Source organism: Haemorhous mexicanus, chromosome 9 (assembly GCF_027477595.1).
Source record: "Haemorhous mexicanus isolate bHaeMex1 chromosome 9, bHaeMex1.pri, whole genome shotgun sequence".
NCBI lineage: Eukaryota > Metazoa > Chordata > Aves > Passeriformes > Fringillidae > Haemorhous > Haemorhous mexicanus.
Genome location: NC_082349.1, coordinates 29,937,960 through 29,954,049, shown reverse-complemented (window position 1 = coordinate 29,954,049; position 16,090 = coordinate 29,937,960). Strand labels below are relative to the sequence as shown.

The 16,090-nt window shown below is 53.4% G+C and overlaps 1 protein-coding gene across 1 annotated transcript; it reads right to left on the bottom strand.

The window, feature by feature from the left end:
• Window positions 1-236: 236 nt before the first annotated feature.
• On the bottom strand, window positions 237-14,186 carry STX6 (syntaxin 6). Its single transcript, XM_059854747.1, has 8 exons — window positions 14,055-14,186; window positions 11,434-11,603; window positions 10,771-10,865; window positions 9,052-9,114; window positions 6,869-6,991; window positions 5,528-5,634; window positions 3,918-4,012; window positions 237-2,409 (listed from the first exon to the last, which is right to left on the bottom strand). The coding sequence occupies exons 1-8, from the start codon at window positions 14,087-14,089 to the stop codon at window positions 2,333-2,335; spliced, it is 765 nt and encodes a 254-aa protein (XP_059710730.1). The 5' UTR covers window positions 14,090-14,186; the 3' UTR covers window positions 237-2,332.
• Window positions 14,187-16,090: the final 1,904 nt, after the last annotated feature.

Sequence of the window (16,090 nt, the reverse complement as noted above, 5' to 3'; positions counted from 1 at the left end):
CCCTCTGCACGGTGGTGCTCCACATCTGGGTACAGCTGTCTGCAGCATCCCCACATCTGGGTACAGCTGCCCACAATGCTGAGGTGACCCCAGAAACTGCAGATGCTGCTTATGCCTCAAAAACCAGGATGGTGATGCCTGGCAAATGCTGGTGGGAGAGCCTTTCCCCCTCCCTGGTGCCAGGAGACCCCAAGTTTGTCCCGGGAGCATGAGTCAGGCAAGGAGGAGCGGAGACCTATGCTGCTGCACCTTTATTTAGTGTTCAAGGGAAGGGCACCACCAGCGACAGAAAAGCAAATGTACATGGGGAAAGGGACCAGAGACACTCGGGTGGCTTGTGGTGATGTCAGCAGCTGGGCCACCCCCTGGACTACCAAAGGAGTGCTCCTACATGGGAGTCATTCCCGAAGGATGCACAAACACGCTGGAAGTAACACGGGGATCAGAGGTGTGCAAACAGCAGCCAGCAGCGAGCTCTGCTCCCTGCCCAGACCCGTGCTCCTGGGAACCTGCTCCTGGAGAGCTACAGACCCACCGAGTGAGTGGCACAGACTGCTACAGCCAGCCTGGGAAAGCAGACACCACCTGTGCCCTGCAGGGATGCTCTGCAAGGATAAGGAGCCACTCGACTGGTGAGTGCGGGTGGGCGCCGAAGCACCACGTGTGCGTTACTGACGAGCAGCCGGGCGGGCGGGGAGGCTCCGTCCGGCCCCGCCCGGCTGCGGAAGGCACCGAGCCGCCGGCTGTGCATCCAGCGCCTGCGGGAGGGACAGGGGGGCCACGCAGACCTCGGAGGGAGCCGCGAAGCCGGGAGGGGGAGGAGTGTTCAGTTCCGGAGGTAAAGCCGTCCGGTGGCAAGATTCTAAGGCGGGGGAAGGATGATTTTGGGGGTGATTTGCAATTTCAGCAGAAGTCTTTGCGTCAGTGCCAATTAACTTCCTCCCCCAGCCCCATCTGGGAGCCATAAGCCAGGCTCTGCTGAGTCTTTTCATGTTTGCAACTTAAAATATGGGAGCAGGCTGGAGTAAGAAAGAGTTTTTGCTTTCCTCAAGAGTCACCCCCTACCCCACAACTGGTGCTTGCAGCACGGTCCCTCTGCCTGTTCCTCTGCAGTGATACTGCCCAGGTGAGCTTTTTTCACATTTTTGGTACTGCCCACCTGGCTACTCCACATTCCCTGTAGGGAATCTGACTGAGACAACTGGAGTGACAAACAACTGGGAGGTAACAAAAGGGCTGGGAAGGAATATGGAAACATGATCTTGCTTTGAATCTCCTGCCTTTTGGTTGCTTACAACGGAGGTGTCCAAAAATAGCGGTTGGGAAAAATTAAGACATCCTATTTACAAGTTCATGTACACTTAAAATACATCACTGAGCACTGTTCCTCTGGTCATGTGTGCCGTGCACCCACAGAGAACGTGGCTCTAATGGTCATCAAAAAAATCTTTAAAGTTTTTTTTTTCTTAAAAAAAATAAGTTATTTCAGACATGGCAAATCACTTGCCAAAGGGAAGCAGCTGTTAAACAGAAGCAGTGACTCAGTTATACAAGGGCAAAGAAAGCATCAGTCAATGAGCTTTAGAGGCCTGTATAATGAGGGAGGCAAGTTTAAAAGCTTCAAGACTCTCCCTCTCTGGCTCACAGCTGATTGCCAGCGCTCGGTGTGCAGCACCTCAGGTTTGAGGCTCTGGGGTGTCTGACGGGGCCTGGGTGGCCGATGGCAGGACACGAGGCCCTACAGCTCTGCCCTCTGCCCAGGTAGGGGGCAGGAAAGCTCTGGTAGGACTCACCGTGCTCTCTCGGCAGTGAATTGGTGCTACAGAGCCCGCCCACAGGAGGCAGGGAGGGGCACAGGGAGCAGGGCCAGGGCTCCCCTCGCTGTGGCTTGGGGGGTTTCACCCTTCCCAGTAATGCTTGAGGCTGGCACTGGCAACGCAGTTTGCAATGCTCAGTGAATTCAGTAACTCCTCACCCCGTCCCATCCTCCCCAGGGCTCGCTGCTCTGTGTCCACCGGCTCCTACCTGCAGCGGGTGGAAGCGCGGGGTCAGGTCCCCCTCCGGCTCCATGGATCCAGAGCCGGAGCCCAGGTCCAGGCTGCACCGCAGCAGGGGCGGAGGCAGCCCCAGCGCTCCACCCCCTCTCCCCGGGGCCAGGGGAGATGCCGGCGCAGCCGAGCCGCAGTCCTTGCAGGAGGATGGTGAGAGCTGCGTGCGGGTGTTCCTGCCGGGGATCTCTGTGGGCGGACGGAAATGGGCAGAGTTTCATTTCCCCGCGCTGCCGGGGCGAGGGGGCGGGGAGGGGGCGTCCCAGGAAGTTCAGTTTTTGTCATCACAGGACAAAAAACAGGATGAGCACCACTAGCAAGATGACGAAGAGGACAACAATTGCACACCACTGCCGTCGATCTGGAAAGAAATGGAAGCATCAGTCTTCCTGCTATAGTGGAGAAGGAAAATTTGGTTCTGCTAGGAACCGAATTCAAGCTTAAGCCACAAAAAGCCAAAACAACAGCTCCTGTGGGAGAAAAGCTGTGGGACTGAATACTACAGTGAGGATTCTCCTCAGGATACACTGGAGGAGTTTGGGAACAGCTGTGGGAATTCTGAGGCTTCTTCCCAACCAAGTTCAAACAGCTTTGAAAAGCTGTCTCAAAAGCAATTGGGAGGAACAAGCAGAGAGCTGCTGTGTTTGCTGCTCATTCATAGAGCAATCTGTTTGCCAGAGGAACAAGAAGGGATCCGGTGAAAGGTGCCCTGAGGAGCTCTGCCAGGAAGAAATTGTGGCGGCTTCCCTTAGGACAGGGCCAGGAATCAGGTTTCCCTGGACATCTTCACACCCCATTGGCTCAACACCACATCACCTCTGAGAGCTGCTGTGCGCCTCACGAGATGGTGTAGCAGTGGGGACAGTGCCGCTGGCATCCCCTCAACTCTTAGGCACAGCAGCTACCCCAGAAAGAGCCCTCCCACTCTCCCTGGAATAGGAGATTCCAGCAGAAATTCCAGCCCTTTCACTACACTCAGAAACACTCTGCAGAGATCCACGGGTTTTCCCAGAGGAAAGAGCAGAGACAGGGTTCACCCGTGTTTGTGCTGCTGCTGAGCTACTGCTGACCCAAAGTGCACTGTCAGCACTCCAAGTGGTCTCTCTGGGGCTGTATTCCCACTACCTCGTAAATCCCTCGGACAGCCTAATCCTGCAGAGCAGGAATGCTTTTCCTCCTGACAGGCTGCTGCTTTCCCAAGGTCCCGAGCACCCAGGGGAGAGGGGTGCTGGAGGAGGTGCTGGCTGGGCACGGTGCCAGGCTCAGAGGCAGCCTCAGCGCGGGACTTCCCGGCAGCCAGGCCAGGCTTCCTGTTTGCTCTGCCCGCGGCCCCCCGGCTTCAGGCACAGCCTTATAAGGACTTTTCTGTGGGCTCAGCACAGAATTCAGCTCTTTCCTCTACCAGCTGAGAGAGATGTGACCGACCACAGCCTGCAGGCACCAGCAGCCCCAGGGCAGGTGGGATTTGGGAAGGGGATTGCTGCAGGCGTTCTGGTGAGGGGCAAGCCACACACGGTGGTGGCCGGTGTTTAATGGCACCTTGACAGCTTTTGTTCCACAGGCAGCCCGGGAAAGCACAGCAGAGCAGGAGGCTGCAGAGCTTCCCCTCCTACCAGCTAGAGGGGGATTTTCCCAGCAGTAGCAGCATAAACAGAAAGGCATCTGTAAATAAAACAAAGGGAGGGGACAGGCAGCAGAGCAGTGTCTGGGCAGGAGCAGCTGCCGGGCTTGGAAACCTTCCCCTTCTTTCAAGAACTGAGAGCTGCTCCCTCCCCTTGGCTGGGTGGGTGGGAGCACAATGTCCCAGCCTGAAGATCCAAGGGCTTGTCTGTCCATTTCCAGGACTGGATCCCCCTTCCCAGGACCTACCACTCGTCATGTGAGACACTTTGGCGAGCTTCTTCATGACGTTATCAAGGCGCGACTGAGTGCTGTCCAACTCGTGGGAGAAGTCATCCAGCATCCTGAGGACACAGAAGCAGGGCACTGGTCAGCACGTGGCACATCCCTTGGGGATTCTGCACCATGCTCACAAATGTGGATCAAAACACTGATGTGAGCAGAGAACTACACCTTGGCAGGCAAAATGAATGTGGCCTCCTCTCCTGGAAGCACCCAAGGGAGGGAAAAAACCCTGCTGAAACAGCAGCTCTGCTTTGGTGGGAAGTAACTCGGGATTCCTGCCAGACTGATCCTCCTGGGTGTTTGTGGCTGAACTCTACACACATCTGCAAGGTGAGGAGTGGGGGAGGGGCTTCCTCCTTACAAAAGGAAAGTCTCATTTATAATCTGTGATTAGCATCTACATGTCAGCTTGGACTTTAAATCCCTTTTCTTGTTCAGGGCTTGCAGTTTAAACTAAAATCTTGTTTCAGTCATGCATCAAGTGGGAATGAGACCTGCAGTTGCTTTTAAGGTGCTTTTCAAGCTCTGCACGGAAGTTACCCTTTTACTTCCTCCACACAGTGACTGTAATGAATCTGAAAGCCTTCCTGAATCCGTGCTTTGTCAATGCCAGGGCACATCCAGAGTCAAGGTACTAATCCAACTGTCTCCAGCCAGAGGGACTTTAAAGCTTAATGAATTTAAAAGGACAGACTCCTTCATTTGGAGTGCCAGGGCACTTGTAAAACCTTCATTCAGTGGGGAAAACCTCACTGTGGTAGTTATGAGCTAATCTCGCAAGCACTGATGGCTTGTGTGATGATCTAGAAACAGACACACCACACCAATCTCTGTGAGAGCAGAGTATTCTCATGCTGCACAACCTCACACAGGAGGGAGGTTGAAAGCTCCTCCTCTCCATCCAAGATGAAATCACTTCACAAGGGACATGGCCCTCCAGACTCCTACCAGCCAAACAAGGAGGGGTTTTAGGCTTGAACCCTTCAAGCCTTTCTGGAAGCATAGCTGTTAGCCTGCACAACTGGGAACTTGTTTGCAAAGGACAAGAACTGGGAAAGAAATCTAATTTATATGTAAATGGATGGAAGCAAAATGACTTGGTGAGCTGCCCTTTAACCCTTTGCGTGGGTGAGGGTTATTTTTAACTTCAGTGATGAAGAGCAGCTCTGTGCTGTGTGTTTCAGGGCACAGCTGAGAGCTCCTGGCCCCAGCAGCTGTCCAGGGGCAGCACAAAACCCTGCAGAGTGGAGAGGTGGCCAGCATCTGCATTGCACAGTACCTCTCTCCCTTATCTGCTAGTTGCCTGAGGGGGAGCATGTGAAAAGGAGAGGAGAAAAGGTAAGGTGGCATGGCAGTTAAGCCTGCCCTAGATGCAGGCTTCTAAAGGAAGGAGGTTGCAGTTGGATCCTTGCAGACTGCAGTACAAAATGCTTTCCACAGGCTGGCAGGGAGAGGCTGCCTGAGGGATCAGTGAATTCCAGGCTCTAGCAGAGGCAGAGATAGGTGTGTGAGGACATCCAGCCACGCTGCAGCCAGCCCTGTGCCAGGTTTTTGCCACCATGTCTCACACTTACACTGCCTGCTCTTCCAGCTCCCCGCCAATGCGCTGGGACATGTTCTTCAGCACCCCGATGCTGCCAGAGACCAGCTCCAACTGCTCATCCTGCTGCTCCACAATCAGCTGGGGCCAAAGAGAAGAGAAACGGGCAATTACAGATCTGCTGCCTGCAGCTGGCTTGGAGACAGTCCATCCAGTGGACAGGCACTTGCTGCTCAGCCAACATCAGCTGTGAGGCCTGGGCTCAGACCTAAGCCACCAGGAATGAGGACTACATTCCTAAGAAATGCTGGAGAGGAGACAACCAGGGGAAAGTCTCCGCGCCATGGCATCCCCATGGCACAGCAGGCTGCAGCCTCCAGACATCCCTGCAAATCCAGCCTCAGCTCATCCATGCTGCATGCGCAGCTGAAGAGACTTTGGAAAGCTCCAAGGGCTGGTCATCAAAACCTTGGCAAGGTGAGCAGGCCAGGGAGGCACACTGATGCCTGGGAAACACCACCTGGAATGTGCTGCAGCTAACACAGGGTTAATGCAAGCAGAAGGCTGTTGCAGCTTCTACAGCTAAAAATAGCCAGCCTGGCTCTGAATGTGCCAAAGGAATAAGTCTGCTGCTGTTTTAAGTCATTTTCAGGGCACAGTCACGCTAAGGATTAGCCTTACCCTAGTTACCTATTTCTGAAGCTCTTTATCCCCCTGGAGTCAGGAGGTAAAACGTGTCTGGAAGCCGAGGTGGCAGCACGGGTCAGGAGCTTTAGCAGAGTTTGCCACCTCCAAGTCACCGCCTGTGTCAAGGCCCTGCAGTTCTCCAGGCTGTGCCTGGCCTGGGCACTTCTCCAGGCAAACTCCCCTGTCAGCTGGGAAGTGCAGCTGGGAAGTGCCTCACCAGGGGTTCTCCCAAGGCCTCCCACAGCCCTTCTCACTAATCTCATGGTGACAAAAGCAGGAAAAGGAAGCAGGCGCGTGCTCCTGCTCCCAGCCTGTTCTGATGGGGGATGCACACAAACAACACCAAACATTTTTTAACCAGGGGAAGTTGCATAAGACAAATGGGCCCTTTTCTTTTTGCAGTGTTTCTACTCTTCCAAGGATTTCAGCAATCCTTGCACGATTAAATCTTAGTGTGCTACATCTTTCAGATTGTGCCAGCTGCCTCCTAAACACAGCAGAAGCCCCAGGCCTCCAGGGTTAAAAACCCTGTGCCGAGATCACCCGAAGCTGTGCTGCACAGGAAATGCAGGCACAGACACATGCCACAGGCAAAGAGGAGGACTGTCAGGCTCCTGGAGCCGGACCAGCCCCCCTGGCACCCATTTGGCAAGCAAAGCTATTTAGTCTGTGATGCCAGCTGCCTTACCTGTTGTTGAGCTTGCTGCTCCTCGATGAAATGTGAATTTGCTAATTGCAGCTCCCGGTCCAGACGGCTGTATTTGTCAGGTCCAGAGCTCCAACTCTGACTCCCACTGTCTCCCAGGAGTGCCTGAACAGATGCAGAGAGCTCTTAGCAACACCCTTGTGTCTGCTCACAGTCCTTCTACAGGGTGAGGTGGGAAGGCAGACAAGGCAACGCTCATGTACACACTCACACAGCATCCCCCTCCTCCTGCTCTGCTGCTACTCAGCCAAAGTGCTGTCATGAACTAAACCAAGACAGAGCCAAAATTCCAGCCTGGGAAGTCTCTGCAGCCTGGAATTGCAGAGATGCCTCTCCAGCAGCAGGAGAGCTGGAGTGTGGCCGACTGACAGTGTGTGCAGGAGGCCTGCACAGCACAAAGCACTGGCAGAGGCCTGCTCAAGAGGCAGCACTGTGTGCTAGGACATGTGAGCTGGGAAGTGTCTGGGCATATTATGTTAACAGATGTACAGCTCCATCTGAGCACTATGCTGCTAATGACAGGGGCTTAAGAGGGTCTGGATAAAGTACTTAACCAGTTGAGCTGACAGTAAAATAATGCAATCTATAACCAGAGCAGTGCTGTATGCTTATGTTCTATGATCCAGGCTGCCTATCTCTCCAGCAGGCTCTTCAGCTGCCAGCATGCAAAGTCACTCTTGCTACCTGCCTACAACCTGAACAGAGAAGCCCTGCAAAGCCTGCAGAGAAGCAGCTTTCCAGCCAAATATGTCTGGCCCCTGAAAGGGGAATAACCCAAGCTACAGATGCTGGAAAATGAACATGACCTGCATGTGAGGAACTGCACCCTGCAGCACTAGGGAAGGGTTAGGGACTCTGCCCTCCAGTGTGGAAGCCAGGCTGACTTGTAATGAGACCATCCTGCAGCTCCTGGTTGTGGGCAGGACGAGTACTTGTGAAGAACAGCAAGACAATGACCAAGCTGCTCTGTCAGGCTGAAAACCAGAGAGTGTCTATGGTTCATCTCACTTATAAGGTTCAAGGAAGGGTGAGGAAAGCTGACAGACTGACCATGCAGGAAGCCAGCAGGACATCTGGCTTTTCTGCCCCCAAGACACTGAGCAAAACCCTGGTCCCTCCAGTCTGTGGCAAGGGCAGCTCCTTTTTAATTAATGCAGTGTACTAGCTTTGCCTGCAGCTTCAATAGAAAGGCCCTGATTGCCAGCCTGGGCTGTGAGGGCCAGGGCACTGCTGGCCAGCTCCTCAGACACAAAGCCCAGCACAAGCCTTGCTGGAGTGAAGGTGAGCAGCTGGGAAGGAAGAGGAAGGCAGCAAGGGGAAGTCAGCCTTCCTGACCAGATGTCACCGCATGAGCTGGGCCATATGGTCTCCTGCAGCTATCAGGAACCTTATGCAAAGGAAAGCAGCAAATTGCAGGGAAAGCTACAGACTTGTTTGAGCAAGGGTGTCAGGGACTTTGTTGCTGGGAGTGTTTGCCAAGCACATTAATTAACCCTGTGACAAGCTCAGGAATGAGTCCCGTGCTTCTCAGTTTGTTGTTTTTGCCACCTGTGGTAAGGCTGATGCAGTACAGACAATTAACTGTAGGAAGCACACATCAGCTTTTACTGGAGTGGGTCTGGAAGTCAGCTCCAGTATCTCCTTACAGCCTCTCCATCAGTCAGGAAGCAGCACAAGCTGCATCTATTTCTATTCCTTAGATTACAAGTGCAGACAACAGCAGACTCCTGGAGCTCCTTCCATCTTCTTACACGGCTATTACGAGAAGCAGCTGCATGAAAGGATATTGCACCATCTTGGCTCCTAAATCCAGCAGAGTGCAGGATTACATTCATTGACATGGATTCTGAGCTGCCTCCCCCCAGGGAGGAGGAGGAGGAGGGAGATTTCCCTTTCCATGGGATGGTGCAATGCTGACAGTTGTAAACAACCAGCTCTGAAGACAGAGACAGATGGTGAGTGCTGACTTACTGCTCTGAGAGAGGCTTGGGAGAGGCTGGCAGCCTGTGAGAACCAGCTCTCCCAGGGCAGCCAAATGGACACAGCTCAAACCCAGCCTGGCTGCAGCGTGGGAGCCCCTTCCCACACCCGAGGTTTGTAAGGGGAGGGACTCCAGACAGGACAGACATTGTAGCAGAAATACATTGCCCGTTTCTGGTTCTCACCTGCCTGTTTTTCCTTTCAGCCAGTGCTTGCATGGAAGAGTTTGACATCTGATCCTTCATGTCCTGTTCATTCAACAAAAGAAGGAGCATGTGAGCATTGGATTTGAGGTGACAGGCAAATTCAGGATGCTACAGGGCTGTTTATACCCAGCAAGGCTTCTACAAGGGGGAAAGAGGGAAGGGAGATTTTCTTTGAAAACCCACACTTTTGAAGAGTCTGGAAACACAGTGTAGAAAGTTTCATTATTATACTAATGAACACTAATGAATGCTAATGAATACTAATACTGGAATCAACAGCATTGGGATATTTTGAGAATATTCCTCATTTACTACTCATTTTTCTCCACTACAACCAGAACCACGTTGATTTGTGAATAAATGAATGTTCCTGTTGACAGAATGTAAGGAAGTGTTTGTCAAGGCCTTGGAGCCTGTAACCCCCTGTGCTTTATTCCCAACTGCATCTGGTTTTATTTTCCATAGTAGAAGGTTCCTGTCCTGTGGCCATCCTCTCTGACTGTGTCAATGTTCTCTCCTACCGATTAATTTTTGCTGTGGAGCTCCTGCAGAAGGTCACTAACCACAGAAGTCTCCCCAGTACAATGTAACATAACCTAGATTTCATAAATTACCAAGTAGCCAACGTCATCTGGCAGAGGCTGATCCACCAGAGGATTCAGATGTGTTTTGCTGTTCAGAGCTGTGCAACACATCACCAAAGAGCACCACCACATCCCACCTGGTTAATTCTCACTGGCTGTAGCACATCACAAATTTCCCCTTGGCAACTGGAAGTCAGCTGCACAGGCCCACTAACAAATTTCACTTCCCAGTGGGAGACACTGCTCCAAAAGGATTAGCCAGCATTTTTCAGCCAGGAGAAGAGGACCAAAGAGCAGGCTTGCCTGATCCTGCCCATTAGGGAGTGAACTACAATGAGGACAAGGCAGTAAGCACATGCCTGCTACCTGGGGCCAGTGTGGTTTTGGGATCAGTTCCCAGGCAGCAAGCCTTAGGAACTGCATCCAGACCACAGCACTGCAGGTAGGGTAACAGGCTTGCTGCCAGCCACACCAGTGCATTCTGTGGAGCAGGAACATCAGAGTCGTGAGGGGCAGCAGAAACTCAGTGTAGCTATTAATAGACAGCAAACTTCCTAACTATCAGCTTGTTACCAGGCAGTGAAGCTTTTGGAAAGATGTTTCTTCTCTATTTGTTACCACCAAGTTGTAAAAATCCCCTTTTTGCTTCTCAAGTGTAAGCTTAAACTAAAAAAAATCTTCCTCAAGTTAAAAATAAATCCAGTGGTTGTTTGGACTGTTTTGCAGGGGTAGGAAGCTGAAGTCACCATGCCAGTAACAGCAGGCTTTAACCACCTCTCAGTGTTCAAAGTGGTCTCCCTGTTGAAAACCAGTGCTACAAATGGTCAGGACTGTTGAGATTTCCCTCAACTCTGAAGGGAGGCTCTACACTGCAGCTGTGTCTTCACTCTTCCTCCTGCTGCCACAGGCTCCCAGAGCAGTGTGAAGACTTCAAGGGTCAGCAGCATAAAAGGAGGGAACGCACGGGGAAGAGGAGGAAGCCTGAGACTCAGCAGGTAGCAGGTTTATTCTCTGCTCTCCATTGCACCACAGAACAGCCTGAATATTTCCTTTTTTAGTCACCAGTTCCCCCCAGGCCTTCCCCAGGCCCTGAGCCCAAGGACAGGTTCCTTACCCTGACCACCTGGCGCGTGCTGGTGATGAAGGCTTTGCGGATGCCCAGCTCCGTGGCATCGAGGTTGAATTTCCGCGGGTTTGCCTCCACGATGCCTGGGCACCGAGTCAAGGAGTCCCTGGAAGCAGGGCTGGGAACACACACGGACACACAAACCCTGAGGGTGCCAAGGGGCCACTGAGGTGTGCCTGCTCCCAAAATGTGATTAGCAAAGAGCAGCAGGCTGGATGGAACAGGAGACATGGCCGGAATGCGCTGTGCAGCGCAAGCACACACGCGAGGTTTCTCTTTTCCACGTGTTTTTTGGGTTCTGTGGTGCTGTGCAGAGCTTTCAGGAGCACTCAGAGGAACACAAGGGAAAAGGAGAATTTCTGGAAGGCAGCCTAGAGAATGAACTGACCCCGCAGAAATCCAGATTCACACAACACAATAGGGTTTCTAGAACAAAGCCCCTTAGAATATACTTTGCAAAAAAAGGCAGACAAAAAGGCAAAAGGAAAATCCTTGACTTAATTTCTCATTTGCAATTTGAGAAAAGCCGATGTGAATGCAAAATTCAATCCCAAGCAGTCCTGATTTTTCCAGAGTGACAAGCACTGGGACTTGGCTATTTAGTTCAACCTGAGAACTGCAACTACCCCCAAAAGGCCACAAAAAGGATATTAATGGTTTCATCCAGGTCTTCCAGGTCCCACTCGATGCTCCGCAGGTTGTTCCTGAGCTCATTAGTGGTCCAGTCGATTTCTTCTCTTGTGGCGATGGAGGGATCTTGCAAGAGCTCTGTCCACCTCTGGAAGAGCCCCTGGGCAGTGTTCACAGCTTTCTGCACCTCCCTGCAGCCAGGAGGAGAGTGAAGAGAAGCCAAGAATTATCACCAGCTGCCCTGCAGCAGTGACACTGGGACAGCCCCGTGTCCAGCTGAGCAGGGATGCCACAGTTTCCTCCCAAACATCTCTCCTTCCAACAACTTTGTGTTTATTTTATAAAATAAGGATTTGCCCTGTATCTCACTGCAGCATGAAGTTGTTCATGAAGGGACATATTTCTTCAGGGGAAGCTGCTGAGTGTCACCCAGGCAAGCCAGGGCAGAAGGTCTGAACAAGGCAGCTCTTTGGCAATCCACGCTTTGCATTTTTCTCTCAAAAATTTTCCTCTCAAGGCCCTTAACAACTCATGTAAGACACCCCCAGGGCACACAGAGTTACAGGAACTGTCCCCACAACACAGCCAGGCAGATTGTTGAATACAGAACTGTTTATTTTAATTCAGCATTTTAAAAAAATACACAGGCCTACTATGCTGGCTTAGGAAACACAAGTCTTTTCTGCTGCTCTAAGCTCTTTTGGAGACGAGGGCATTCACAGCAGGGGAAGGCATTGCTGACAGCTTGCTTTGGGGCAAGCAGGTCTGTAAATTTGGGTCCCAGACTCTCAGTGTGGTTGTCTGCATTTACAAACTCTGCAGTCCCGAGCTGTGAACTGCTCCCCCAGGTTCACAGGGAGCTGGGAATGGGAAGGGAGGCGAGATCAGACTGTGCTGGTGCCCACCATGAGCTTGCACACAGCAGTCAGATGTTTCATCCCAGTGAAGGAAAGCAGGGGAGGCCCAGGGCAGATGAACTGATGTCTGTCCTGCCAGGACTGCAGCTCTCTAAGTTCCACCAGGGCCTGAAGTTCTCCAGCTGCTGTCTAAGCTGCAGTCTGCAGCACTCAGACAGTTTCTCAGCACTCTGATGCATGTCCCTCCTACAGCTCTGAGGCTGCCACTCTTGAGTGCCCTAAAGCCAGCAGCCTGCACTGAGGCTCTGGAAAACTTCATTCCCTCCTCTACTTGCCAGCACAAGTTTTGGTTTTGTTTGTTGGTTTTTTGGGTTTTTTTTTTCACACTTGTGGAAGCCCCCAGCAGCAAGAATGTAAAGCAGAGCTGGATGTCCTCTGATGGGAGGAGCTACAGACACCAGGAAAGCAAACTAGTAGCAGTTCTGGTGGCTACACCGCCAGCAGCCCCTCCGACCTGCCAGGTAATAATTAACTGTGGGAGCGGCAGCACATCCCCTTTCCCCTCCCTGCCCTTCCCCACACGCTGCAGGAACATCTTTGGAAAGTTTGACAGGACGTTTGCTCCCCACCCATGGCAACTCCTACACTTTCCTCTTCGTTCAACCTGGTAAAGGGATTCACTTTCCTTGGCTGCATCAGTTTCCCTTCCCACACTTTTGTTCTTGCATGGCTCTCCCAAACACCCCACCAGGAGCCCCTGTGCTGCTCCTCAGGGCTGTTTCGTTGTGACAAGGGGCAGAAGATCAGCCCCCAGCACAAGCTGAAGGTGGCCTGAGGGCAGTGTTTAGTGAGTGAGCAGTTTTCACAGAATCACAGCGGTTGGAAGGGATCTCTGTGGATCAGCCAGTCCAAACCCCATGTCAAGGCACCGTCACCTAGAGCAGGGGACACAGGGATACCTCCAACCGGGTTTGGAATGTCTCCAGCAAACTCCACAACCCCTTAGGAAGACTTTTCCAGTGTTCTGCCACCCCCACTGTAAAGAAGTTCTTCCTCACCTTGAGGTGGAACTTCTTGTGTTTTAGTTTATGGCCTGTTGCTGCAAAGGGTCTGGCACCATCCTCCTGACACGCTTAGAGATATTTATGTGGACTGATGACATCCCCTCTGTCTTCTCTGGACTAAACAGGCCCAGCTCCTCCAGTCTCTCCTCACCAGAGAGATGCTCCAGACCCCAGATCATCTTTGTGGCCTCCATTGCACCCTCTCCAACAGAGCTCCTTCCACCCTATTGATGAAAAATTTCCTCTGGCCACCTTTAGCTGGTATTTCCCTGCGTTCGGGCTCCTCTCTGCAGGCTTCCTCTCATGGCCATTGTTTGTCCCACAGCCTGCTCCCTGCTCCTCTCCACCTTTCCCCACTGTCCCCCCGCCTTCCAGCCCCGAGCCCCCAGCCCCGCTTTGCCCACTGTCCCCAAGGCCGAGGGCCCCTCACAGAGCCCGGGGAGGCCCGGCCGCGGCCCGGCACTTGCCCGCCTCCCCGCAGCGCCTCGCTGGCCGGGCCGGCACAGCCGGCGGAGCCCGCGCTCACCCCTCAGCAGCACGGGGGCCCGGCCGCCATCTTCCCCCCCTCACAGACCCCCGCCCGCCCGCTGCTCGCCCCCCGCTCCGCGGGCCTCCCGAGCTGCGCGGCGGCCGTGCCCTCCCTCTCCGCGCTCGGATGCGGCCCCGGCCCGTTTCGCGTCCCTCTCCGCGCGGCCCGGAGCCCGCGGAGCGCGGCGCTCACCCCTTCACCACGAAGAAGGGGTCCTCCATCGACATGGCGCTGCCGCCGCCGCACGCCACGGCCGCCGCCAGGCCACGCCCCCTCCATCGGGCCACGCCTCCGCAACGCCCTCTGCGGGCCACGCCCCCGCCGCGCGCCGGGAGGGGCGTGGCCGAGTGTCATCGCCCGGTGACGTCACCCCATCATGGCGGCGGCGGGGCTGGTGCCTGGGCGCGCTGTGGGGTCGCGGCCATGTCCCGGTTCTTCCCGAAAAGCTCCCGCAGCTCTTCCCGCAGGGCCCCGGTGTCCCTGTTACCTCCAGGAAGGGTCAGGTGAGAAGGGAGCACGGCGGTGCCACCTCCCCTCTCACCCCAGAGCACGTGGCGCAGGGCTGTGCCCACACGGGGCTGGCACCTCTCCAGTGGGGGACACTCCGCGACCTCTCCGGCGATCTGTTCCATGGCGTGGTCACTCCTGCAGAGAAAAAGTTTTTCCTTCTATTCAGGTGGAACTTGCTGTACATCCTGCCCCTTGCCTCCCATGTCCTGGTGGTTGGCTCCCCGGAGCAGAGTCTGGCTCCATCTCCTTGGCACCCCTTCCTCAGAGCCCAGAGCTGCCTGCAGCACTCCCAGTGTGCTCTCGTCAGGGAGAACAGGGATGCGGGATTGCCGACCCCAGCACTCGGCTGCCCTGTAAGGACAGAGGTGGTGACATCTTCCCAGGTAGTACCTTCCCATAATGGTCCTTAGCACCACTGTGCCACCAGGAACGCCGTGCAGGAGGTGGTTTGTGTCCCATTCCTTGGGTTTGTGGATTAATATTTTATTTTAGAGAGCTAAAAGCAGCCTTCTCAATGCAGAGAGGAAGTGAGGTAAGGCATTCAAACACCATCTCCTCACACACCTGCAGTTTGCAGCAGTGTTGTTCATGTCAGACTCCTGTTGAGAAGAAATTTTGTGCTTTATGCCAAACCCAGGAGACTAAACTCCTTCCCTCTCACAGGATTTGCAATCTTTAAAACCTCACATAAACCAGCCAGCCAGCCTCCTTTCCCCAGTTCCATGGAGCAAATCACAAACCCCTTGGCGCGGTGGGGCTGTGTCCCTGCAGGAGTGGCTCAGCCAGGCTGTGTTCCCGGGCAGTGAGGGAGGAAGCAGGAGGGAGCCCCAGGCAGTCTGCCTGGCTCCTGCTGCCCTTCCTGCCCTGCAGAGGCACAGGCACTGCTTCCTTCCTCCTGCCTTGTGTGCGCTGAGAACAGCCCTGTGTGGCCTGGGTGTTGACCATGCCCGGGTGAGGATCCCTCATTCCCACCTCTCTCAAATTTGGGCTCTTTAGGAGCTGAGCACAGGCAGCCCTGGGCTTGCAGCAGCTGGCAGGAGAGGGATGGTGCCTGCAGAGCACTGGGAGATGTCCCCATCCATATACACACAGCAGAGGGGTGTCCCTGCCTTGCTCCCACTTGGGCTGATGTTGCAGAGGCTTGGCCAGAAGTTTTTCACAGAAAGGGTGATAAAGTTCTGGAATGGCTGCCCAGGGAGGTGGTGGAGTCACCATCCCTGGGTGTGTTTAACAAAGCCTGGATGTGGCACTGGCTGCCAGGGTTTAGTTGAGGTGTTTGGTTGTGTGAAAAATGTCAATCACTTGTTTTTGGGTTTGTTTTTTTTTTGATTTTAAAAGTTTAATGATAATAAAATGGTTATGGAAATAGCAATATATTTAGAGTAATAACAATTTGGATTAGGACAACATGAGACAATAGAAACAAAGAGTTACAGGCAACATAAGCCTGAAAAAGGACCCACCTTAACAGAGGATTAAGCCTTAAAAGCAACAGCCTGTTGCATATTCATACACCTCATCCATGAGGCATAAATCCCATTCAAACACAGGATTCTGTCTGGGCAGTGTCAGCTTCTCCCTCTGAATCCTGACAGCATCTTCAGGGCTGAGCAAAGCGGGAAGAAGTTCATTTCTTCTGATAATGGAGCAATAAATTCTCTTTCTCTGAAAGATTTGGGTGTCCTGTGGCTGCTATCTCAGTGAGAGTCCTAAAACTA